The 27,834-nt window shown below is 39.3% G+C and overlaps 1 protein-coding gene across 1 annotated transcript in view; it reads right to left on the bottom strand.

Annotated features, from left to right (window-relative positions):
• Nucleotides 1-266: 266 nt before the first annotated feature.
• The window catches only part of LOC121323175 (DIS3-like exonuclease 2), an 82,698-nt gene continuing 55,130 nt past the window's right edge, over nucleotides 267-27,834 (bottom strand). The window contains exons 14-21 of the mRNA XM_041264055.1: nucleotides 18,069-18,148; nucleotides 6,289-6,472; nucleotides 5,645-5,731; nucleotides 4,782-4,929; nucleotides 4,122-4,252; nucleotides 3,845-3,949; nucleotides 3,386-3,487; nucleotides 267-2,431 (exon numbers count right to left, since the gene is read on the bottom strand). Of these exons, the coding sequence (XP_041119989.1) occupies nucleotides 2,330-2,431; nucleotides 3,386-3,487; nucleotides 3,845-3,949; nucleotides 4,122-4,252; nucleotides 4,782-4,929; nucleotides 5,645-5,731; nucleotides 6,289-6,472; nucleotides 18,069-18,148 (939 nt within the window). The 3' untranslated portion in view covers nucleotides 267-2,329. The remainder of the gene's footprint in view (nucleotides 2,432-3,385; nucleotides 3,488-3,844; nucleotides 3,950-4,121; nucleotides 4,253-4,781; nucleotides 4,930-5,644; nucleotides 5,732-6,288; nucleotides 6,473-18,068; nucleotides 18,149-27,834) is intronic.

Genomic DNA, 27,834 nt, shown 5'->3' with positions numbered 1-27,834 from the left:
AAGGAACATGGCTCCAGCTTATCTGTTAATTACCCCAACTGAGCTGGCTCCAGCTTATCAGTTGATCTTTATTGTGTTGCTTCATAAACACCTGTCCCCTCCTGTTGTTAATTACCCCAACTGAGCTGGCTCCAGCTTACTGGTTGAAAGGGAAACGACCCTGTCTCTCTGTAAAGGTATAATAACTGTATGCTAACTCTGTATGGCAGAACACTGCTCGGGCTTCCTAACACTGATTTCTTGAGCTGTTCTCGTTTGCGCAAACTAATAAAGCTTTATATATCTCTGAACACCTAGTGCAGTTGGCTCTTTTAGTTGCGGACCTGAAAAGTTCCACGACATTATGCAGATAATGCATTCTGGTTCCCAATCGCTTCATTTGTTGTTCAGATTCTCTCCAACGGCCTTGCTGCAATCACAGACCATGTGACCAACAGCACAGGTACCAGAACGCAGCAGGTTTTCTAATGATTTATTTGAAATATCTGCACATCATGAATAACAGAACAAAAGAAATCAGAGATTTCCAGTGCGATAAAGGGGCAGTAATAATGTTAACCTTGGATAGCATTCCTTTAACACAATCATTAGAAGTGACCTTGGTGCCCACAACAGTGGTCAAGAGCCATGCCTTGAGGACCCTCTTTGTATGCAACGTTGAGCAGAAGCACTGAAAAAGATCAGTAGGTGGAGAATGTCATGGCACAGGGTGTAAGTAGTAGCAAACTGTAAACAAAGGCAACAGAGCTTTTGTGTGGAGTCCTACACTCAGCATTATGGCAGGGCACTGGTTACAGTGTGATTCGGATTTCAAGTTTTGGTTGTGCTTCGTTTGTCACTTGTTGGCAAAACAGACGGCAAAGCAGGCCGCAAAAGCAGAAATGCTGGAAAACCGCACGTCAGCTTGACACACAAAGGTAAACAGACGCTTAAACTTGGCATAGCTATGCTGCAGCTAGCAAGATCTATTGTCCAAAAACTACCTATTCTTTCCAATCGCTACAGCTGATCTTTAGCATTCTTAAAAATCTACATTTCATACGCAGTCAGACAAGCTGTGTTGAATAAGGAGTAGCACATGCATGTATTTATTTATTTAATGCATTTTCCTTGGTGAAAACATTGCTCTGCCACCTGTCAATGTTTTCATTAAATAATTTAAAAATGTGACCTTCAGAAAAGTTTAACTTATTATATAAATGAAGTAACCTGACATGAAATGTCAAAATGTCATTTTAATAAGCTCATTTCTCTAGCACCACATTTTGAATCACAAAGAAATTTAAAAGACTATTAAGGTCACATTCTGTTTTTCTGCAGCGAGCAATTAAATTTAATCAAACAGCTGAAGGAATATCAAACCCATAATTATAAAAAAAAAAAGGATTTGCATTCTATATTAATGGTTTTTGACTTGAGTGCCCTTGGAATTCCAGTTACACTGCAGCTCTTTAAACAAATGTGTTACTCAAATACAGCAGCTGCACTTGAATCCCAAAGAGACATTAGTTAGGTGGCTTAGTGGTTATTATCTTAATTTGGTTCAGAAAAAAATAAAACAAAACACAATACCCAATTGTTCTTTAAAGTCGTACCTCAACAGCGTAAACACCTGGAATTCAATAACATACGTAAACACGAAACAACGGGCGAGAACCTATACCCCCCCCCCCCCCACCAGACTGTTAGAGAACAGGAAGCTGGAGAGACCAAACACATTGTTACTACAGCAGCCAAAGTTGGAGACGCACAAACGGTTAGGCTGTTCCAGTGCCAAAGGGAAAACAGACTGTTCATGGTGCAAAACTAAGGAGCGTTGTCTATTAGAAACGAATTACCTAAAAATAAAGAAGAACCCCAAATTTAATTACAGCATTTAAAAATGTAAACACAAATCATACCATAGGGATTAGCACAAAGTTAACTTTTCCCAGCAGCTCTACAAAGCAGCTAGCCAGAACAGAACCTGTGTCCTTCCAGAGCTGGCTCTGTGTGTCCTGAACTGTAAGGGTTTGGGAGCTGTCTTCAGTGAATAAAACTGTAACCACTCATTTTTGTTTCAGTTCTCCTGCCACTGTGGAAGATGCTGTTAAAAACGTAACTAAAGAACATAAAAATATATAATTTAAAAAAAATAGGTACTGTAAAGATGCGTTGCACCAAAACAAACTTAAAACACCAAAACTTATTTAAAACATGAGTGCATCATCCCATTGTTGACCTTTTCATAATAATTGTGTTTTCTTTTCCAAGCAGCTTTTGGAAACTCCATTCGGGGAGGCCGTGGTATTTTCCTCTGGATTTCATGACATCATCTCACTCTGTCGTTTCAGCATGACATCGTCTCACTCGGTCGTTTCAGAATGGCGCTGTATTTCATGGAGCCTTCAGCCTTCAACACCACATCCACCAGCGTGAAAATTGAGAGCTCCTAGGCAAAATGAAAACGGGAAATACACAATGAGTAGAAACAGGGACAGCTCCAGAAGAGTGCTATTCCAAACCATGACTTTGAATGTTCTGGGCTGTCCCACTGCTGAGCTCCATCTTGCTCTTGGGTGTGTGTGTGTTTGTAAACATTAAGCAAGTTTAATGATTACAAAAATACTGGGCGCAGTTTAACAGTTTTCGTGTTTAACAGCTTGGTATGTTACAGCTGTCATGTGGTTTATCACTCTTCTGTAACTTGGAAGCAGATTGCAACAGCGTCATTAAACAAAAGGGTCAACTTGCAATAGCATTGGCTGTAATGTATTAAGTAGTAACTAATTGCAAAAATCGTACATTGGTCTCTTACACCTTGTCTCCTGCTTTTATCTCCAACACTGAATACAAAGTAACAAGGTGCCTCATTCCTGGTAGTGTACTATTTGAACTCACAACCCCCACCTCCACGTTTTCAAGGAACCATTTTCACTCTGCAGTGTAATGACTTCATTGTATCGATTATATTACTGACTTAAGCAGAAACAAAGGTTCTATGATCCCTCTGAGGTCACAGCTGCACTCAGTTCTGAAAAGTCAGTCACTCCAATACGGCTGTATTTCAGGCCATGTGCCAAAACAACAGAGCTATAGAGTCAGGGCAATATCTAGGCAAAAATCCTTACACTTGTGAAGCATTTAATCTAATTCTATAAAGTTGAGAGTCAAACAAACATTGACACCTGTCTTCACTGTGTTACCAGCATGTTACCTATGGCACAGTTTTTTGCTGGCTCATTCGACCCCTATCCTGCGAACACTGTATTGGATTTCACTTCGCTAGCTGCTTCCACCCCTATCTGCATCAGACATTTCAATATATGTAAGTTCCAAGGGTCATTCTGTTTCAGGCAAGGCTACCTGAGTGGAATACCAGGGCTGCCCTGCTCTGAGCACCTACCTGCTGTACTGGAGCCTCTGACTCAGACTCTGCTGCCCAGATCAGCGTCATCTCCGGCTTCTTTCCCACTTTACGGAAATGGAAATCCCGGAGTGGGAGAGCCTGAAAAAAAAAAAAATTAAATTAAAATACAAAAAAGAAGGAGGATATCTTGTTTTTTAAGTTTCTATTTTTCTGACCCTTTCTCTCCTTTTTGGGTCGAATGAAATCCAGATTTTACTGTTACCATAGCATTCCCTAAAACAACAACCTATTCCAGTAGCCAGGTTCCATTTTCTTAACAGTCAACCATTCAAAATGAATCGGTCCCACCACAAGTGCTGCAAGAACCTGCTATGAAGCACACATTGATGAGACCTTACATTTACAGCATGTTGGGTGGTGCCCATAAATCTGCTTGGACTCATATGATGATTTAGCCTGAGTGCCGTTCTGCCCTCCAACCTGGCGTATACCCACATTGCAGTAAATGCGCTTCTGCACGCCGTATCTCAACACCAGCACGTCGAAGGACTGGTCCAGGACTCCCATCACCATGGCTTCAGACTCCAGGGGGCCAGACTCCTATGAACATCGAAGATCATACAGTTACTGCCATTAAAGGAGAAACCACTTAACCAGCATTGTCACAACACAGTAAAACAGTTGCTACATAGACAGTATAAAAGACTGCAAGGCACAGATGGTGCTGGAAGTTTTAACAGTGCAGTGCTAAGAATGAAATCAGATTGCATACCTTGACGAAGACAGCGAAGAAGAGATCTGTGCTGAGCTCCTGCACTCGCTTGGAGGCCATCTTCTTGTCGTTGCAATGGGACGCCTGCTTCTGCACGTCATTCTGACACAATCTCACTCGGGGCCCACAGCCTGCCATGGGGGGGGATGAAACGTTAATGCCTTTATGAATGAACAACAAATCAGTTAGTCATATTTAAATAGAAACAAAAAATTGATTACATACTGTAACTTAAGAAACAAAACCGGACAAACCACCTCAACTGGTAAAATAGAGATTAGTTTCAATGTACAATACAAGTTTCAAAAGAAAACAAAAATTCAGACTGTTCATGTCACTTAAAGAGCTCAGGCGTTTTGGTGACACTGGATGAAACAGAAGCCAAGCCTCCATCTCCATTAAAAATGATGGAGTTACAGTTGAGTGCTGTCCTCTACAGGTGGTTAATGAGAAGTGCGGATTACTATAGTCACACACTCTATCCACACAGCTAACCAGTGAGAATAGTCAAACTAACAAGAGGTTGATTTCATGTAGATTATTTGTTATAAAAATAAAAGGTCACAAATGTAAAGCTCTAGCACACGTCAACAGCGCACTGATAGTCGCAGAAGCGAAGTTTTATTTTTATTCTGTGGCGATGACTATGGGGGTACCTACCCAGCGAGGCAGCCAGCAGCCTGTGCACGATGACGTCAGCGTAGCGCCTGATTGGGGAGGTGAAATGGGTGTAGAAGGGAACGTTCAGAGCGTAGTGTCGGAATAGGGCCTCCGCCTTCAGGACCCCAGTACAGAAATACACAGCCATCTGGAATTAAACATCTTTCCTCATTAACCCAAACACCAGCTAAACTCCGAAGCGATGGCTTCCACTGGCACTGGGGGTGGACGTGGAACGCAAATCCTGAAATCAAAAAGCTTTTCTGCTGTTCCTGTCCCCTTCCACAGGGTGGCTACAAAGTCACTTGTAGGCGAGAGTGGAAGTCGTGACAATGAGCCATAATAAGCAATTCCAGTTTCAAACAGGGCACCTTTGATGGAACGGTTTGTAAAGGAATCAAAATTTGAATGCATCAGCATGCACAGTTTTTTGCTGGCTCATTCGACCCCTATCCTGTGTACACTGTATTGGATTTCACTTCGCTAGCTGCTTCCACCCCTATCTGCAGCAGACATTTCACAGGGTAGCCATGCCAGTTTACTGCAGTTGGAAAGAGTTAAGGAAGCTGTCCCATAGCTTTGTTTTGCACTAATTTTTATTTTGCTGTTAACCAGCTCATTGGTTTTATTTGCATGCGGGTCTGCCAGCAAATTGTGAATGAACAAACTGCTACATGTGGTAAATGAGACAATTAAAATCATCACAGTGCAATTAATATGGGGCCGACACTGAATCAGCTGAATAAATCAGAAATCTGAACGTTTAAAACTTGTCCTGGATTGTACCCCGAAATCTACACCACTACTAAAACAGTAACGGTGAACAAGAACAACGGAGATAAAACAGACAAGAGGCTCCCAACCTGCATTGGGCGAGAGCACATGTGAGTCAGGACCTCCTTTCTTGCACTGCTGTATTCGTCCAGGCCCAACCCGTCATTCAAGCTTCTCTGTTAGGAGAGCAAAAGTCATTCAAATTAAAACACTGTAATTAGAGCATTCAAATATATATATATATATATATATATATATATATATATATATATATATATATATATATAAAAAAATTTTTTAATACAAGTAATCAAAACTTGAACCAGTACATTTTTTTGATGGGTTGTTTTGTTAGGTGCTATGGAATCCTGAAGCATGTCTGTCATATACAGAGTACAGTTTTAACTGGATCATTAAAACTTACATTATTAAACTTGTGTATTCAATTAAAAGTGGGTGTTACCCTTTGAAATAGGAAGTGAACTGATATCTTACCAACACACAGTGCCAAGTTAGGATCCAAAGGCAGAACACTAATCTCCCACAAAACCTGAGCATTCTGCACATCACCTGTACTGTATTTCTGTACTCTTATTTGATACAGACCCCTCTGAGCACTGTTCCAGAACTCAGTCCTCACTCACAACTGCAGCTGGGGTGGAAGTACTACCTCTCCACCGTATCAGCTGGTTTGGCTTCTGTAGTACAATACAGGCCTGGTTCTGATACCTACATTGAGAGCACCTGCAGAGCTGAAGTCCAACTTCAGCCCCATTTGGTCACAGAACTCCAGCAGGTTGTCCACCATCTTGGTCTGGGGTGGCGGGTGGCAGCGCAGCAGCGCCTGGTCTGGGAAGGACCGGTAGATCTGATGGGCTGTGGCCATGTTCGCTAGAAGCATGAACTCCTCCACCAACCTGTTAAAAACAAAGCCAAAGGACAGGGAGCTTTTAACTTCAGCTTCATGGGAGATTGAACACCCTAAAAAATAAATCTGTAGAATTCAACTTTGCCAGTGATACCGATCTTATGAGGCCTCACAAAATGACCCGCTCACAAATAAATAGCAGTGTTAATTAATGTCTATGCAATTATGTGACCACGCATATTATCAAAGAGCTGGAGCTGAAAGCACGCCTTCTTGTTTCATCTAAAACACCAGACACTTCTTCAGACAAAAGCCAGTGCTAAAAACTGCAAAAACAGCAGAGGGCAGCATTGGTCTGTCAGTAGCTTCTGATGCTAGAGCATTACAACCAGTTGTAATGCATACAAAAAGCAAAGTCCAACGATATACTAAATCAAATAAATGTCAACTCAAATTTACTCTGCTTATTAAATTGCAAATTCTCATATTTACTAAAAAAAAAAAAAAAAACAAGCCGAGGTTTTAAGATCTCTCCGCAGGAGTCTGTCTTTCAATTTTCACTGTCTCACTGGATGTAATGACCAGAGCAACACATGGCTGAACTCCACTAGCAGTGCTTCCTTGTACCTAATGGAGTCTGTGTAGTGGTGATAGGGATTATTTTTCCTCAAAGCCATTGCTTACGTTCTTTAGTTTTTATGGGACATGTAAGTCATTGAGACCTGTTATTTTCTTATCAGCCAGGTAGGTGCAAGTGGCCTGATGTCATTCTCAGAGCTACTAATGTTCCCAGATTATTAGAAATTTGTCCCCAGGCATGTCACAATAGGTTAGAAATTAAAAAAAAAAAAAAAAAAAAAAAGGCAAACCATTAAAAATAGCAGTGACCCAGTTTGTAATTAGGGTGTAACACACAAACCCATTCCAGGTGTTCAGGTTTAGAAATTATGCTAGTATATTCAGGCTGAAGATCAAAAGCAATACCAATATAGGCTGTTGTGTCCATTTTCATATTTAAATTGGTAATAAATATTACAAATTCATCTAACTGAAAAATGCATAATGCAAAACAAGGCATTCTGCCAACTGTGGTTTAAAAAACATCAAAGCTGGTAAAAACGCTTGACATTTAGGCAGGATACCTGTCCCGCTGTTTGAGTCTTTTCAAGCTGTCAGTGATTTCAGCTGCTCAGTGCCAGGGGGAATCTCTCGAACCCCTTCGACAGTGTGGAAATCACTAAATGAAAGGCATCCACCTTCGAGGTGGTCTGCTTGTGCATTATGTAAATGAGATTTGAAAGTCAATCCCTCTGGAGAGGAGTCGAGGATCACATCATTTAGACATTTGCATATCTTAAAGGCTGGAGTTGACATATTCTTTAACCTGATGCAAGATGAAGCCGTTGGTATTTATATTTATTCTGAAAATGAATCTCACTTTCTGTTGTAGGGTCAGCAAAACTTAAAGGAACAATTTTACTACATATTAAAAAATATGTATCGTTACCACAGGCTACAGCTTGAAGTACAGCAATTCTTACTAGAAAGCAATGAAAATGCAGCGTTTGTGCACTAGAGTTGAGGTAGGGGGGCGACCGCACATAGATGCTCCAGTATTGACCGTTTAGGATTACCCAAGCGCTGAATTTAAAATGCTTCTGAAAGGCTCAGCAATTACATTCTGCAAATTACATAAAATAAAAACTAATTGAAATTGCCACCAGCACAGCTGGAGGTTACTGCACCAGAGTCTCTAAAGTGAACGAGCATTTAGTTATACTACAGCCTCTGAAGAAGTCACTCCAGATAAACTTTTTTTTTATTAAACAGAAAACTAAACAAAGGCATTTTTATATATCAATTGTTATAATTTTGAGATCACAAATGCTTCAGTGTTAATACATTTCCAGTCTGAGCACCATAATACCGCCAGTGCATGACTTAGACAAAAGGACAACATCCACTTGAAATCAAACAGGTCATTTCTTATTCACAACACATCCGCTAAACTAACTGTGGTGCTGGCACAAAGAGAGACTCTTTTTGCACTTGTATGCAGAAAGTGACCTTTTGTCTCAAAATGAGACTTCAAAGCACCACTGAGATTAAATAAAAGTGTACAATCCATTATGGAGAACAGCTCCTTGACAACAGCAAACACCCGCCCGGCCACGACCCCTCCCAGAGAACTTCTAGCCATAACCCCGCCCCTAACAATAGCCAGCACAGGAAACCACAGTGGTCTCCCCAGAGAGAGGCCTCGGACACCTGCACTGCAAATCAATAGGTATCCTGACACCTTTTAACATGGGCCGTTCATTTGAGTAATTTCACAGTGTCCTGGGATCCTGTAGAAAACTAAACAGACGTGTAAAAGTAAAGGAGACCCTCATTATAAACTGTGTGCAATGTAAAAGGCAACGCTCGAAGGCAAATTCAGCGGCAGGATGTTTTTCGGCTGCTGCCATTGTTTTGTTCACACATGATGGATCTGTGTTAAAGATTGGTCACAGCCTGTGAGCAGAGGCTGGGGTCTGTAGGCAGGCCCACCCAATTAGACAGCACACAGGGAAATTTAAAAAAAAAAAAAAAAAAAAAAAAAAAAAAAAACCCAGCAGCTTTCATTCCCTGGGAAAGTTTCAAGAGGCCAACAACAAAGCCATCCCAACCGATCTGCATTTGTCATTCCACTGGGCAAACACTGCTCCACATTTAACTTACCTTTGAGTCCTTGCGTGAGAAGACAGACAATATTTTTAGCTACTTAGCCACACACACACACAAACAAAAAGGCACATTGGTGCATGCCTGAGATGTATAGCAATAGCAATTTATTTTGTAGCTATAGGTGGGGTGCTTCAATGGGTATGCTTCAGGACGACAGATACGATACAATACAAATCAATCTGATGTCATTTTTTGGAGAGTGATTTGTAAAAAACAAAATGTTGATCTGAATAGAAACCAAATCGCAAACTTTCTTTCATAAGTGGCTGTTCTGAATCATGGCCTCGTGCCGATTAGAACCTCTTGGTGCTGCTGACAACGTGGCACAAGTGAAGTAGATGAAACCCCAGCAGGATTAACACGGAACTGGTACTGAGCTATCCCTTTAACCCCTTTAGATCACCCTGAAATCATTCATTAATACCAAATCTCCTGATGTGATTTTTCTGTAAACCTTTGTCCTGATCAATAAATTAAATTCAAATTTCAGCTTTGGAAGGGAGAAATTTTTTCTACAAAACGACATTTGACAATGGTTTGAGACATCTTCGGTAAGCAGCACCACCACCCCCACACCCACATTCTGTCAGGCTAGTGGTTTGCATTTGCGAACTTCCATTTATTTTTTACCAAAATGTAACTATGTCCGCTGTGCTTTATACCATTTAAATAAAAAAAACACTACATAATAGACCTTGTAAAAATACCAGTGTTAAAAGGCCTGCTTGGATTGTTTTTGGTTTTTATCCTGCTTACTAACACAGCACCCCAGCCGGTTGACCTTTACCCTGCAGGGTGACCATTGTCAGGACTGTTTAATACTCCAGCACTGCCATGGCAATCAGAAGTCACTTCAACGTCACGCAGCCTTGTTACACAAGCCTGCATTCCTGCTCTACTTGAGGTTTGCCCTTTAAGCTTTTAAGATTTTTTTTTTTTTTTTTTTTTTTTTTTAACAACTGATAAATGTTATTTTTTTTTTTTACAAAAAGAGCCGTGACGCAGATGAGTATTGAGATTCCTAAAAATAATGCTTTGAGTGTTATAATCCTGCTGGGGGCTGGTGAACAGACAGCTACACTCAAGACAAAGCCATCTGGTTTGGCAAACACTTTAAAAACAAGGAGAGTAAATTAATTTAATGCAATGCTCTTCTGACTCCTGAACTAAACAAGGCAACTGTACAAGTTCAAAGCACAACAATGTGTTCTTCTAGGCTAGGGTCATAACGCAGAACAAACCTGGCCTGTACAAGAAGTTCTATGTTCTGTTCATGATAAACAGATTCCTGACTCACCATCCTTAAACACTGGTGCTGACAACCTTGTTTAAAACATGTAACCAGAATCATCACTAACGAGGATGTCAAGAGTAATCGCAACTAATGTAAACGCTACTTCACCCCGTGCAGAATGTGCACGACAGAGAAGCAATTAAACATCCAGCGATAGAATAGGGCACTTTAATGAGAGATTTCTTTGAAACTAGCCCCTTTTAGCTGACCCTGGTACTTTATAATAAGCTGTGGTGCTGAAGGACAGCGGCGCTGAACACCACATGGAAGCTGCTGCTGCCGAAAGAAGATAAAAAAATAAGAATAAATAAAATCCCATGCTAGGAAAACTGGGGCTTGTAAAAGTAGTCCCTCAGTCACGTGTCATACCTGCTAGTTCCTTAAAAACCCAACTACAGACATGGAAGAAATTCTAACTGGAATTTAGGTTCTATTTCATTAATTGGAAACTCCTCAGCCTCAGTATCATGCCATCTGCAATCCTAGAAAGAGGCTAGACCCCCCAACCCTTTCCACACTTCCACTACAACCTGCAATCTGAATGAATTGCTCCCCACATCACGTCACAAGTGCTGACTGTTACCGTACCGATATTACAATGATTGTGTAAACATGAACGGATGACAGCCACGTGGGAATGACATCATGGGTTTAATAATCAAAAGGTTCACAGAACAAGCACGAAATCAGACGGGAATGGGAGCTACATGCTGCATTGATGTGAATGGCTGATCATGAGGTCACGTTGAAATGGTGGTAGCGAGGTGCATGTGTGCTCTGTGGTGGGGGTGTAGGGAACAGTAGCTTGACAGACAGACATATTCTGTTAAATGATCTACAGAACTTGTTGGATAATAGAGACTAAATGACTGTCTTATTCACTAAAGCTTTTAAAACATACGTTTTTTAAACAATTTTTTTTTTTTTTTTTTTTTTTTACAAATACAGTAATCCGACTCATATCTGACTGCAGGGGGACCAGAGTAAGGGTGGACATGTAAAAATTATAAACAGATGTGACAATTACTATATATCCCTTGTTTAGAAAGATACACAGTATCTGCCGCATGGATGTGTGCATTTGCTGCTGAGTGACAGGCAGGAGATCGAGACTGAGGTTGAAGTTGATAGGAAGTTGGAGCGAGACCCCCCCCAACCCCCCCCCCCCCCCCAAGAGAACAGGATTTATTTACATATCAACGAGAACAGCTCACCTGACATTACCAGCAATGGCAGCGCACGGAGCACACACAACACAGTGTATGGAAGCTTTGGTAAAATCTATTATATCTGAACTAATCTTCTCTGTTCAATAATAAACTAACGTTGCTGAAGAGATTGATCATGGTTGATAAACAGGGCGGATGTGTGTGACAGATTACTAATTAATATATATTATTATCTATCATATATATATATATATATATATATATATATATATATATATATATATATATATATATATATATATATATATGTTACATTTGCCTATATATGCTCCATTTCACTTCCATGTTAAACTGACAAAGCCATCAACAGAACGGTCTTCTGCAGAAACAAGAGAGGACGGGCAAAGAGCGGACTTGCCTTTCAACCACAAATTCAGCAGGTTCTTCAGAAAGAACACCTCATTGTACAACACCATTATGTAATCAATGTTACTTTCCAAAAGCTGCACAGTAGAGTACAAGCTACAAAGGGAAGCGATTATGCTTTCTTAAATACCCTTCCAGGCGTATACTCTGAGCGGTGTTGTATTTCTGAGCCTTGGTTTTGGCTGCATGACAAAGTGAAAACGGTCTACACCTTTCCCCTCCCAGGAACCCATACTGTTCACTAAAACAACTGCAGATTTCAGATTTCCAAAAACTAAGGCTTTCCACAGAAGCCCTGCTAAACATAAAATTATTATTTCCGCATTAGTGATGAGAACACATGAACATTTTTTTATTTTTTTTATTTTCAAAGGAATTGAAGTTTTGGAAAAGCCTTTTTTTTTATTTATTCAAAAATTATCCCTTTGAATGCTTTTTTTTTTTAACAAAGAGATTAGTAAGCACTTTGATGTTTCATGCTAAATACAAACATGATTGGAGTAATTAACACATACTTTGTTTGAGTAAGAAAAATAAAACAAAACAAAAACCGCAGATAAATCCGCTAGAAGAATGCACTGGCAAAATGGTTATTTGTTCAAATCAGGTCTCCTGTGCACCCCGTCGTTTCCCGAAAGAAATGAAACGAGTGTGACAAGGGCAACCGGTCTCACTTCCTGGGTCCTTGTCATTAGAAAACCATGAAAGTCTTCAAGGTTCCACTGCCTAATTATAGCCTCTAATTAGAGAATGACATTGAACACTCATGAGTCAGGACGGGGCAAATCCCAGCTCATTTATAGAGAAATGAAGGGTGCACCTCACACCCGTCACACACAGCTCAGCAAGAATGTATTTTTTCCTGTGTAGTAATATTAATGTACTGTTTTAGTTTTAATGCATTTTAAAACAGGCTTACTTAAACAGCCTTGATTTAGCTTGTCTAGTAAATAAATGGGAGTGTTTGGGATACTCATGCATAAACCGTGCAATATAGATTTATATTCTACAAGTATACTGCAACAGCCACTGAACCAACTTAGTAGAGCATTTTGCTGTGTAAATAAAGCTTTAAAAATATGGTACAAGCAGAGGTATGCTTTTTAACTGTGCTTTAATAAAACAAATTATAGGAGTTCACTTGCTTACTTACCAACTGTTCGAAATACGTGAAACATGCAATTGTGGCTTGGCATTTGTTTTTATTTAGAGCTGACGAGAGCATTTGGAAATTCAAAATGCCTTATAACCTTTAACCATAGCATCCAATCTCTGGACCCAAATGATTATATGTGCGTGTGTGTTTATTATGAATAATGTAAAGCTAAGGAGTGTGTGGCTGGCACAGTATATACTGTACATGAACAGTCTTGTATGTACCACTGTCATATCTCCTTTAACATTCAATAGATCTTTTGAACCTTAGCAGCCACTAAATACAATAGGAAATACCCATTTTCTGCATCCTGGGAACCCCCATTGCTAGTGAACATAACCAAAAAGCTGTCTAACACATTCCACACCCAAAACAACCCAGCAGCAACTTTTATTATGAGAGGCAATGTCAGCCACTGTATTTGTTCTATTTTTAGGGCTAAATTAGGCTCTGTATCAAGACATGTACAAAAATAACTGTATAAACTGTTTTTTCTTTTTTTAACAAGGAAACTTTTATACTTATGGTCTCCTGTGTGGTCTTAATTTCAATAAAAGGACTCATTTTCCACACCAAATACTGGGAATAATTTCCATAGCAACAGCTTTAAAACTTCTTTTGAAGGTGTCTTTTCCCCTCGTCATGCTCAGGGACCCTGATCAGAACTATCCTCATTACATCTAGGCTGCTGCTTTCTGTGCATGTGTAACACATCGCCTGCAAAGTATTAGAGTCTGCATCAGTCAAAACGCTCAGATGTTACACTCTCCTTCTCAATGTTCTCTTCAGAGGTTCAGCCCCCATGCAGTCTGTCCTGGGCTCTTTGTTACACTGACAGGGCCAAGCTTGGCTTCACTGGCTGACTGAAGCCAAGTGCATCCTCCACCCTAGCAGACCAGCCCCCATGCATTTGGAGTTTGAAGGAGTGTGGTGTAACCTATGAAACCTCCAGAGCAACTAACGACACCCTGACCAAAGTGTGATCAGAGTCTCCTCACATGCAAAAGCACAGTGACAGTACCTGGCATGTCTTCAAACTTGGTTCAGATTATTCTGTCTAAGATCTATACTTCCAGTATGAAAGACATCTCTGTTACTGCTCATTCACTTTATTTGGTATTATTATACATCATAACAGCTTTCACCCATCATGTTGTTTGGTGTTCTGGCAGGCTATTCTGGCTGTGTCTACTTCGGAAACCCTCGCCATGCTTTAAAAAAGTGATCCCTTAAAAAAAGGATTTCAGCTGATCCTAAGCGCTGACTCAAAGGCTGCACATTCCACCAGCAGATGCACGCATCAGATGTTTCACTGTTCTATAAATGGGACCCAAGGCACACTGCTCTTCTATTAGGAATTAAAATGGGAGCCTTTCTAACTGTATGATGACATAGCCTGACAGAACAGACTGCACTCAAGGACAAGCATGAAACAGTAAAGAAAAAATAATAAAAAGGTGGCACATAAGCTCAAGTAAGCATTTAAGAAAATGAAGGCTTCAGGGAAGGTGATTCGGTACTTCTGGAAGATATACTGAAAAACGCCGATTTACCCCAGATTAGGGGGAGGAGCACCAACGGCAAAATGTCTTCATCAACGTGCAGCTGCAGAAAAGCAGTAGAAACATTTATAGGTTTTTTTATTTTTTTTTATTTTCCTCAAATGTCAAAACGTCTTTGGTGGTAAAATGACAAGTTACAAAGCAGGACTGCTTAATAAATAAAAAAAAACAAAAATGTCTTGTCCAACACATTCAGAGGTGTGACCAGTGTCCTTTGCTAATCTGGGAAATGAATGTGATGAGAGGAAAAAACAAACAAAAAAAAAAAAAAGCTATTCTTGGGGCACTGAAATTCAAACCACCCCATTTATTTATTTATTTCTCAGCTTTGACCTTCCGGGACAGTTAGATTAAGGAGTGCAGCATTGTCACCTTGCCTTCTGGCAGAGGTTTTTAATCTCTCTTAATTTCTTGCCTAACTGATCTAGTCCCACAGGTTTAAGCACAATAGTCCTGCACAGGTAATATCATTCTGCAAATGAACCGAGCCAGACAAAACAAAACTAATTATTTCATAAGATTATAGTTGCTTGCTTTGGCAAAACCCAGTAGATATCCAATGTACAGAAATGTAATGATAAAACAGTTTCACTGGTGGAGACTGCCAGCTGCCCCAAAATTACTAGCTGGGGAATCCATTGTTAAGTCACTGTACCTTTAAACAAGTTACCATTCACAAATAAATACGGCTGTATACAAAAAAAAAAAAAAAAAAAAAAAAAAAAAAAAAAAAAAACAAAAAAAAAAAAAAAAAAAAAAAAAAAAAAAAAAATTGCTGTTTAGGAAGTAATTGCTTTAACGTTTCATTATTCTCTTTTTAAAAATGCGATTTCTGGTGCTAAAGTAAAGACGCTTGCTAATCTCGTATATGCACATTCTACAAAAGAAAAAGAAAATACAGACAAGCCAGTCACATGATTCTTATATTTAAACAAAAAAAAAGACTCTCACGACCTATTCAGTATTTACTGAAGGTTTATGCAAATCTGGGATATGAAACGTAACAAAATAAAATGTTTAAAATCATCCATATGGCAGACATGCAAAGTTTCTACAACTTTACAGAGAAAAATCTTTGCGTAAGTTTCTATAAGGGTACACGGAAATTATGCAATAGACCTTATTCACGCCAGACTCACTGCTAGCTTCCGGTCACCGATGACTCCAACTGCAGTGGAGAGAAGTTGTGGCATTGCACTGTTGCGTTCCGTTTTAAGAAATAAATCAGTCGAAAAATATATAATTTCACATTAATTAGAGAGCTGACTGTATACAGAGAGCATGATGGGGGGGGGGGGGGGGGGGGGGGGGGGGGGGGGGGGGGCAAAGACTCTTGAATCATTATATTAACCCTTAACGGTTCACATTGCCATTTTGACTAAGGAAAATTATTCTAGTGGTATGAATCACAAACATATTTCATATATATATATATATATATATATTTTTTTAATATGTTAATTTTTAGAAAGTTATTAATTGTATCCTCTAGTGCACACTGCCCTTTTTAGATGTTCCAAATTCTGTACATGTATTATTTAATTATGTTTTATTTTTGCTTTTATAACTCCAAAACAGCCTATTTAGCCTTAAAATAACAATTTTCTGAAGAGAAATCTCAACTTTCATTTCTGTGTGAATGTACATATTCTTCATTATAGTCACAAATGTGATTACATTTCAGTTATACTGTCTGGGAGCCAATTGAGCATTTCCAATCAGTCCTAATCAATAGATAAGCAAGATGCAGAAGCTTGAGATTATGCATGGATACTAAAGGGAATATGTCTTGTGGGCCACAATGCCCAGTTTGTATTAAAAAAAAAAAAAAAAAGATACGACACACTGAATGTACTAAGAGAGTCTATTAAGCACAACTGAACAAAATAACAAAAACATTCAGTAACGCGAGTTAACAAAAAATATGAGTTACACAATACTTGGTCAGAAAGGAGATTCTTAATGTTACATTAACTCAAAATAAAGCACAGGAATAACAGAAAGGGGGCATTTGATTCTTAAGTAAGGTGACTCATTCTTCTTCATTGACCGGAACGCCTTCGTCCTAACGCTACATCCATTCTCCTGCCTCTTAACTGTATTTAGAAAATAATAGCATACCAAACCAATAAACGTGAAACAATACAGGAGGTACTTAACATCAACACGGTAAATATTAAAGTAAACGTTCTCTAATTAAAACTGCGAGATCTAAACATATTTTACGAATATAGTATAGGCTAGTAGTAGCTTATTCACTGTGCACTCTTATTGCATGAACAGCAGCATTCTGGTAACACAGTATTACATAATAACATAGTATTACCTGGCTGGAGCGAAATCTTGCCCTGGAATTTCGACCACATGGACTGGAGTTGGGATGCAATGCTTTCAATACTTTAGTGGAACGGTTTAAAATAATAATAATAATAATAATAATAATATATAATTTAATAAATAAAATAAAATACTACCACATCTCTTTGGCTACATTAGTTGGAAATCCAGAGTTTCTGCCTCACACTGATGGAAATATACCAGGTCATACACTGGTTACAGAATGCCTGTTTTAGATTCAGCCACCAGCACAGCTGACAGTGTGGTGCTAAAAGAATAGCAACAGTTGCTTTCCAGATCAGTATCTCATCCAACATGCGCTTTCAGCACACTGTGCGACAGGTTCTGCTTTCACGAGCAAGACCTTGCGGAAAAGGACAATCATTGTACAGCAGTATGGTAAAAAGGTCAATTTCAGGGACAGTGAAAAATATTTAGTAAACTTGGAGCAAACAATTTAGCTTGGTTCCATGGCAATGGGTTTAAAGCAAGTTATTTCCTTTAAAATAAAAAAAAATTAAAGTTCAGAATCAATTTTCATATCTCTTGTTAGCATTATCATTATAATTTCTAGTCATGCCAAAGATTTTTTCTTTTTCCCTTTTGTGCTTCAAAACAAAGAGTCAGAAAAGTATAATACAAGAAAAAAAAAGGATATCCTCAATAAAAAACACAAGTAAAAAACAAAGATGATATCAGGGGGGCCCACAGTGATAATGCAGCCATTGCTAATCGGAGGTAAGGAGTCTTGACTGTCGATCCTTTAATGGAGGCATATCCAGCACTGTAAAGGCATTCTGTCACGTTATAAAAGTGAGCTCTGTAAATGCATATGAAACCTCTAGTGTTTGTGTTTTGCTGAGTCTTTAGTACTTCATTAGGCAGGAAGCAGAGGGTTTGAAAACTCATTACATGTTAAATGAACAAAATCGGACTGTGTTAATGTAGCAGAGATTCATTATTCCTGCACTTACTTGTTACTGTCTCTGTACTTGTAGACATAGCACCCTTGGGGCATCCCACTCTCGCGATCCAACGTGAAAGATAATTTCAACTGGAAGAGAGGGGGTGAAGAGGAAAGAAAGAAAGCAGGTTAATACTGAAAACACACAAGCCAATCACGATCACCTGGGACACATCAACTAGTGAAAACACATCATGAAAATACTGATGAAAAGACATTTAAATAATGCATGTGGAGCACTGCAATATTGCTACCACTCAACCAGTAGACCTTTATTTTACTTATGTATTTTATTTATTTATTTATTTTTTAAATATAGTCGTCGTCAATGATTTTCTCTCCCCAATTGTATTTTTATTAATCCTGGTTCACTGCTGCAACCCCCCCGGTGACAAGGAATGACGGCTAACATGCGTCGCGCCCGGCCGCTTTGTCCGAAAACGTGTCCCTGTACCTATTCATCTTTTTTTCACACAGGTCAGAGCACAGTGAAGCCATCAGACCTACAGTGCCGGAAGACAACACAGATCTGAATGGCTCCACAGCAGACCTGCAGGTGCCCTATCAGCCACAGGAGTCGCTGATGCGCAGTGATCCGTGGATTGCTCTACTGACCTAAGCCCTCCCTACTGCTTGGCCGATTGCGTGCTGCTCCCTGGGAATTCCCGGTCATGGTTGGCAATGACCATGGTCATTGAAGACAAAAACATGCCCCCCCCCCCCCCCCCCCCCCCCCACCCCCACCCCCACCCCCCCCCCCCCCCCCCCCCCCCCCCCCCCCCCCCCCCCCCCCCCCCCCCCCACGCCCCACCCCCAACGCACAGGAACTAAAATCTGACACCTTCTTCACTAGTGTCTTTTATCTTTAAAAACAACAAAACAAACACCACTTGCACCCAACATTCAAAAACGGGTTTGGTAAAACCGGCTGTGTTAGGCTGGCCACCGCACAACACCAAGTCTATATAAAGAGTCTAAAAGCAGTGAATATTAATGCTTAAAATCAAAATCTAAATCTCTTTACATATATCTGGTACTTTTGTGCGAGTGGGTGAGAAGAGAGGGAAGATTGAAATTGCTCAATTATTCTGAGGCTTTCAGGCTGCTAATGAGTTCTGTATTATACACCTCAGAACTTTCACACCACATTGATAAAACTGCCGAGTCCAGGGCCATTACTGGGTGATAATGGACCAGGAATCAGAAAAAAAGTGCAGAGCAGAACAAGCTGCATAATTGGAGGTCCATTATCTGACTGACGTTATTCTCTCTACACAGCACCGGGACACCAAAAGTATTAAACTGTGCAAATACTGTGGTCCCAGTGGATTAGACCAGTGAATGCTATGGTCTGCAAGACTAAACAATGGTACATTGATACCTAGCAGTTGTTCATGAATACTACAGATTTTCGCACAAATCTTTCCATTTTTTACCTAAATTAGTAATAAAAAATTAAAGAACGTACACGTGTCTCCCTGAAGTGGGTTTTTTTTTTCTTTCTTTTTCTTAATTATTTCACACAAGCACCATGTCATTGCCAGCACAATAATCCTGCTCTGAAGTGGTGGGGATGCACAGCGTTTCTCCACAGCCAGATTTATATGGGTAGGAGTGAGCAGCCTGCTAGTTTACAACAGCATGATGACAGCAAGCGTGTTACAACATGATGATCAAAAGAACCAAAAGCTAATGCAGATATCTGCCAGGTCATGTTGATCCTTGCAACCAAGAGCATTTATGAGTCACGTTATTATTTATCTTGGGTTGCAGAATGCGAAGGAACCAACACCGATGTGAACAGAGAAGCATTTTGAGGTGTGGCAAAGTTGGGTAAAACCAAAAGTGTGTAACGAGTTTGAGGAAGTACAGCATCCTTGTTTCACTAAAAACTCACTAAAAACCACAAAGGCATGACAAATCAATCTGGTGCTGAAAATAAGGGGTCATCAATATAAGAGTTAGGTTAATCTACTGTATTAGCAGTGCATCCCAGTTCATATATGAAAGTCCTCTGGCTGTCAAACACAGTGCCTGCCGAAAGCAAACCCACACATAAGCTAATGCAATAGAGTGTGTGAAGCACTGACATTTAAATTAGCTGTTGCACAAATACATCACAATGCACTACATCACGCAGCCTTGGAACAAAACAAATGCCAGCGCTATAAACCAAAGCTGGAGAGGGTTGACCCCTGATATGATTAGCCATACAAATTCGCAACATGATCCTGAAAATTTTAGTTAAAGCAAAGTGGTAAACAGTGCTCTGAAGCAGACTACTTTTCTTTGTAGAAAGCCACCTAATCAATCATCAACTAATTTTTTTTTTTTTTTTTTTTTTTTTTTTAAGAACTAGATATTGTTGCTTTGTTTCAAACCTGAATGACTTAATTACTAGGACTCAAAAACAAATTAAATCAAAACAGCAAATTGCAGGCCTCAGGCCAACGCTATTCCCTGCGCTGGACTGATTAGCCATGTTAGTGACAAAGCATTTAAAAATGCCAATCGTGTATTTTTGTTGATAATGGAGATATAGAAAGAAGGACACCCCCCACCCCACCCCACCTGGTGAAAGAACAGGCACAGTGAGTACAGGATTGTTGGAAAGTCCTTGGCTTTGAAAATGTACCCCCAGGCTTATTCTAAGGGAGTACTGTATGTCTTCTTTTGAACGAGTGCATTAAAAAAAAAAAGTCTAAACATTTCGCATGTACACAAACTCCCAAAACATCACATTTTGTTTAGAAATGTGAATTAAAACAAATGTTTAGAACTCAATCTGGAGATGTCCTTCTCATTCAGCATTTCATTTCACATTTATAAGGTCTGTTTTTATTTATTTATTTGAATCACTTTCACTGACTGTTCTCAGAAGAAAGAGAGATGTACCCAAATATGCACAGTAACTAAAACCATTAATATGAAGCGACTTGGAAAAGCTGGCAGTGTCTCTATTTCCACGAGTAGAGTGTGTTTGCAGGGGCTTGTTGGAGTTTCATATTTTTTGATAAAGATTTCATTTTACCATTGGAGATAGGATGGCAAGTTCAGGGTCGAGCATTCTGAAACTACAGGTGATGTAAGCAAGCCTTATGATTTGAACAACAAGAACACAGCAGAAATGCAAACAATTCTCATTTAGAGGTTTAATAGCAATGTAAATTTTATAATATTCTATATATATATATATATATATATATCATATATATATATCATAGATATATTTATATATATCTATATATTATATAATATATATATAAAAAACTCAAACTCATTCCAGTTATTTTAAGACATTTGTCAAATCTTACTATATTTTAGTCAGGGTTCTCCCCAGGCCTTTTCAGCCGTCTGTCTTGCAGATGTTACTGTGCCTAATGATAAGGATTGATTGTGCTGCTAGCAGACTAGATTACCTGCACATGCTGGGTGAAAAAGAAATCTCAGAATCACGACAGCTGCGTTACGTCTTGACACTACATTTACGGCATGGAAATGGGTGGTGCTGCAACGTATGATGTGCAAGCTCTTCCCAGAAACACAAAAAAGGTTGCAAAGGGATCAGGGGGTGAATGGAGCAGTTCAGCCTGGCATGAATTAGGGTGATTATTATTGTTCCTATTCCTTATAAAACAATGTTTTGATGCTGCATGCTGATTGGCTGTGGAGGATTTTTTTCAACTGTGCAGTTAGAGTACAGCGACACTTATTTTTGCTGAAGGACAGTTCAATTAATAAATAATAAATACAGGCCATTAAACGCAATAAATACACAGTTGTGAGATGTTTTAAAGTTTTTTAAAATTAGTGACATTGTTTTCGTCACATTTGATCTTTTCGGAGGCATGACGTAGACAAGTGGCTAGAATTACAAGAACCAAAAAAAAAAAAAAAAAACCAAGGTAACACCAAGTTCTAACAAGTCAACAACTTAATGAAATTGAAGAATAGTGTTTTTATTGATTGGATGAAACAAAGAAATGGTAAGCGACTTCAAAACAGTTTGTCTTGAAAATGTGACCAGAATTCTACGCTTCAGTGCGTAATAGAGCTGGTCAAGAGTACTTATTTTCTGCTTTGTTATTAGCCTCTGTGCTGGTCTCAATCTCTCCGTAAAACAGAGCTGCATAAAACCTCAATGGATAGCCTGTTGGTGCCCAAGCACTTAAAAATGCCAATAATGTATTTTTGTATTGGCTTCTCCAGGTCAGCGGTAGTAAGGTGTAGATAGGGAACTTTGTCTTTGCCTCTTTTTCTGTATATTTTCCTTAACAAAAATACGTGACTGATTGGCATTTTTAAATGCTTGGTCACTAACAAGGCTAACATTGCGGGTTATGTCCGCTCTGTTTACGGAGCGATTGAGACCAGCACAGAGGCTATAAAGCAGAAATTGCTTCGCTGCGTGTCTCCAATCCAACTACAGCAGTTTGTTAATGCAACACAACGCACGCCCTGTCGTATGGTATCCCTTACTTAATCCATTTCTTCTTATTATTCATTCTTATATCTTTAAGGCAAGGCAATAATATTTTTGTGTTAAAAGTGCTCCAGGCTATAATGTTCTGCCACCCAGCTGTCCAGAATTCCTGGGAAGAGCCCTGTTACTATTTCTAAATTCAGCATCAGCAATATTGAGTGTTTAACACTGAAGAACAAGAATCTGCCAATTATTATTTTACTTTGAAACAAAATCATACTCAGCTTGAATGTTTTGTTTTAATATCTGATATAGAAAAATGTCCATGTTTACAGAGCTGTTGAAAGTCCGACTGAACCAGCATGCCCCCTCCCCTGGGCATTGGTTCTCATGTGTCAGTGATCCAGCTGCCCTACATGACTTCCATCAGGAACTGGACGATCGGATGTGCCTCAAAAAACACAGGAGGGGAGGGAGGGCGAAGATGAAAACAAGGAAGATACTTTGTCTATACCTATACACTTTACAAAATGTTCCGTCTGGGTGTCAGGTTCTTATTTGCTAATTTCTTACGTTAAAGAATGTACTGTATATAAAATATTTCAAAAGGTCGTTGATTAACGCGCCGGTCCTTTCAACTCGTGCAATTAGATAAGGCCAAATAAATGTATTTTTATCTGCCGGCTAGGTCAGTTGCATGAAAAATGAACCGAGAAGGAGTCAACCCTCTGTGTGAGATATATTTATACTTAATTTAGAACTAAACTTTGAACGAGCACAGACTTGGCACTGCTGACTTTCCACTTGTTTTCCAAGAGAGGCCCTGGATTCCTAATTATTTTATAATTGGATGATACTAATACAGGGGAGCTCTCTGAGCTTGTGTGCTGGAGAGGAGGGGCGCCTGTGATTAGAGATTCTTATTTTGTTCCACCTTGATTTTATATTTTTAAAGGCTATGCTCGGGATGCAAGTGGACCAAACTCGAAGGGGAGTTTTGAAGCACGGCTGACTGTTGCTTCCAAGCTGTACACGATTACAATATGTCCCATAGATTCTTGTAAAAAATGTTTCCCCGGTTTGTAAAACACAGCCTTCATGAACTCAAACAATCTAAAGTAAAAGTAGGTGACTATGACTTTGATTCTATCTAAATACTCAAGAACATGAACTAATGAAAGTCCATGTGAAGTCTGATCACAACTGGAGTTTATGCAAGAATGAAAGTGTGATGTTCGTACCACACTCTGTATGAGATTCCCAGGAGGGATAGAAATGTTGGAAGGAAGGAAAGGGTTTGTTTTAAATCAAAAATGCACCATTTTTGGAAGCACTCTTAATTTTAATACTGCACAAAATCTTCTGATTAATTGGTTTAACTGGGTTTAAAAAAAAGAAGAGTTTCAGATGTAACAATCTGAATGCCATATGGATTTACATTTCAAAGAATATCTGTTGCTTTAGCAACGGCACTCCAAGCAATACAGGAGATTAGCATGATGAAACAAATCAAATGTTTTAGTAATTTTTCCCCCCACAATGTATCTCCTGTGCATTGTGACTCATCAAAAAGGAGAAGCTCCTTCTCCATCTGTTCTTTCAAATCTCCACTGGTCGTACCACTTGTAGGTAGAGCTGCACGAACCGATCACTCGATCAGGCTCTCCACAGGTGAGGGTCATGGGTGTTGATTGACCTAATTGACCATTCCAAGTAAAACAAGTGAAGGAACACTGTTCTCCAGAGTAGGAAAATCACCATACATCACTACAAATCACACTGACCCCTGACCCTCTGTGCTACAGTGTCAACACATCAAATCATTAACAAGTAGGAAAACTGGGCCAACACAAGGCATTTCTCACTCTCATTCTCATTATGCTCACTAAAAATCAATACGAACGGGTACAAACACACCACGAACTGAATCTAGGCCTAACAATAGCATCTACAAGAAGAGCGTCTTAAAATATCAGCAAAGTTTAGTAAAGAAAAAAACAAACACACAACAGGATAACAGATAAAACTTAAGGCCACTGGACCAGGTTGTATTTATTTGTTGGTTGTTGGATGAGACTTGACAAACCGAGAGCAGAACGACGCTCAAATCAGTTCTCCTATATTGAACACTACATTGTAATATTTCCTTCTACTATTTATTGTTATGTGCAGAAATACTGCTCTTAGTCCATGAATCCTTGTTCTAAATAATCTGCACTGCTTTAACAAACAGAGTGGTATCTGATCTGGTTGTTTGAAAAAGCAATGAAACCTTAAGAGGGAAATCAGTGCGTAATTGTGCCGGTAAACACTAACATATGGTGCATTTAAATTAACAACCACAATCAAAGCCGAAACTTGCTTAAGAAACATACAGCTGGCAGCAGAACTAATTTCTGTGCTCTTTACCGTACAAGTGTATTGATAAGAACAATGCGATAGCCACCTACTTCAATAGAGGGAGGTGAAATACTACAATAAGGACAGTGTTTTTCTCAAACCAAAGTGAAAAGGACTGATCTTCTCTACAGCATGAACTTCCAGGACCTCTAGAGTATCATGCAGTCTGATCCACAGCTGTGCTAGCGATTGCTATTGATGTTGAAGTGCTGTGTGCATATCACCCCTTTATCGATAAGGGGCCCATATTGTAACAATGCATTTCCGAGTTCAAAAGAAGGACTTAGCCATTCTTAAGGGGGTTTAAGAACACAGATTTTGGTGCCCTTGCTCAACAAGAAACTATTTGGAGAACAGGTACAGTACACAAGACACAAGGATGATAAATACCAAGTCCAGCATAGGGAGCTTTTACTTTGACACTAACAAATGCAATTCCTAAACGGTGGTCTAGTTCAGTGGTTTTCAAAGTATGGGTCGCGGAAGATAAGGCACTGGGTCACTTGCAAATTTAAAATATAGAAATGTTTTTTGTTAGTTTTAAAATAATATAACACAATAATATTAAAGTCAGGCAAATTATTTCCGGTAAGACTTATTTGTTTGTGGAGAGTTTCTCATGCGCACGACACGTGATCCCAATGTAGCAGTTTCGAATGTAGTTAATCACACCTAATGACATAACGTCAACGAGACTGCATTCTGAATCCAAACACTGTCAGTTTGTTGTTGCTAGGTAACTGAGAATGGATGTTTTGTTATCAGAACAAGAAGTTCTGAATCAAATCCATCTACGTCAAATACTAGTGCAAGTACACCAAAGTAAGTGAAACCATCAAAACTAAAAAGACATTTAGAAACAAACCACGTGGAACTTGTGGATAAGCCTATCGAGTATTTTCAACGGAAGCAACGTGAGTTAGTTATCGGCTCAAGTTTCTAATCGCTCAACTACCTTGAATGACAAGGCATAACTGGCTTCATATTTGGTTGCATACCATGTGGCAAAAGAGAAAATGTCTCATACAGTGGCCGAAAAACTTATTCTTCCAGCATCTCTGGATATGGTGTGTACAATTTTCGATGACAAGTCTGCAGAAAAATTGAGAATCATTCCTCTCAGTGACAACACAATGTCTTGGCAAATATGTGACATTGCAGAGCATTTGGAAGCCCAGCTTATTACTTGGTTACAGTCAGCCAGGGATTTTGCTATCCAACTTGACAAGAGTACTAATGTTTCAAATTGTGCAACACTGTTAGTTTATGTGAGGTATGTGTGGCAAGATAACTTTATGGAAGATTTGCTGTGTTGTCTGACTTTACCAACAAATACAACATGAGCACATATATTCGGAGCGCTGGATGACTGCATTGTTGGAAAGTACAAATTGAATTGGGCTAATTGCAAAGGAATAACAAGTGATGGTGCAGCAAATAGGACAGGTAGAAATAGCAGAGTTGTGAAAAGAATATCTGAGGCAGCTGGTAATGATGTTGCTTGGAATCACTGTTTCATTCACGGTGAAGCTTTGGCATCCATGGTGTTTCCCCTGATCTTATGGCAGTGCTGAAGGAAGTAGTTAAAATTGTTAAATTTCATTAAAGAAAGCTCACTGAACAGCAGGCTTTTTGAAGCGTTATGCTCAGAACTGGGAGCGAAGCACACATTTACTGTTTCACACTGAAATACAGTGGCTGTCGAGGGGCAGAGTACTAACAAGGGTGTATGAACTCAGGAATGATATTCACATTTTTCTGGCAGAGAAGCAGTCTAACTTGGCAAATTTGTTTGACAATGCCAACTGGTTAATAAAGTTGTCATCTCGCTGACATTTTCTCAATTTTAAACAAACTCAATTTGAAGTTACAAGAAAGAGGCAATGATTTATCCTGACACTGCAAGCATATACAAGCATTCCAGAAGTCGTTAGTACTGTGGCAAGCACGATAAAAAGCAATCGTCCCAGCTACTACATGTTCCCAACACTGATACAACACACTGACAAGAACAGCATCAGTGAAGAAAAAGTGAATGACATTAAAAGTGTCATAGAGTTAAATCTTGCCGCTCTGTCTGACAGTTTTAATCACTACTTTCCTGCAGAGGAGTTTGAAAATCTGAAGGAAAGGCTTTGGTTGAAAGATCCTTTTGCTTTCGAAAATCCTGAATCAAATAATGCGAGCTAAATTTGATGCCTGAGCAAAAAAACGAGCTGCTACAACTCACCTGTGTTAACACACGCCACAAGTCATTACATTTGTCATCGTTTTGGATCAGTGTTTTCAAAGAATATCCATTGTTAAGTAAAATTAGTGTTCTATTGTTGCTGCCATTCACAACAACCTACATGTGCGAACTGGGATTTTCGACTTTGACAAGGTTAAAAACAAAAGAAAGAACCCAACTCAACAGCGCACCTGACATGCGAGTAGCGCTTTCATCCTGTGATCCAGATTGGAGTGAGATCATGAACAGCAGGCAGGCCCACCCGTCACATTAGGTAAGTAAAACTTACCTGGTTGTCGTCGTCGTCTTTTATTTTTTTACTGAATTTTAAAATGTCATACAAGTAACATCAATGTCTAATTTTAATTATTACTTAAAAGTGAAGTGGTTAAAGCTAGCATGTATCTATTGCCCAAGCTTTACTGTGATTTTATGAAAACTAGTCAGAAGATATTATTGTTTTGGGTCGCAGGGTAGGTGTTTTTTCTCCACTGGGTTGCGAGAAAAAATTGAAAACCACTGGTCTAGTTCACAGAGTTTCTTATTAGCTTCACTCAAGGCTTGTATATGGGGCTCTGTCCAACAGTGATTTCATTGCAATTATACAAAACACACACACACCCACACACATACACACACACCAAAAAGGTCAGATTTAAAAGAAAGCACACTAATGTCTGATAAAGGTGTTCTTGATTTAACACTTTATCAGATGAACCTCAG

This window comes from Polyodon spathula, chromosome 11 (genome assembly GCF_017654505.1).
Source record: "Polyodon spathula isolate WHYD16114869_AA chromosome 11, ASM1765450v1, whole genome shotgun sequence".
Classification (NCBI taxonomy): Eukaryota; Metazoa; Chordata; class Actinopteri; order Acipenseriformes; family Polyodontidae; genus Polyodon; species Polyodon spathula.
This window is presented reverse-complemented; position numbering and strand designations above follow the sequence as displayed.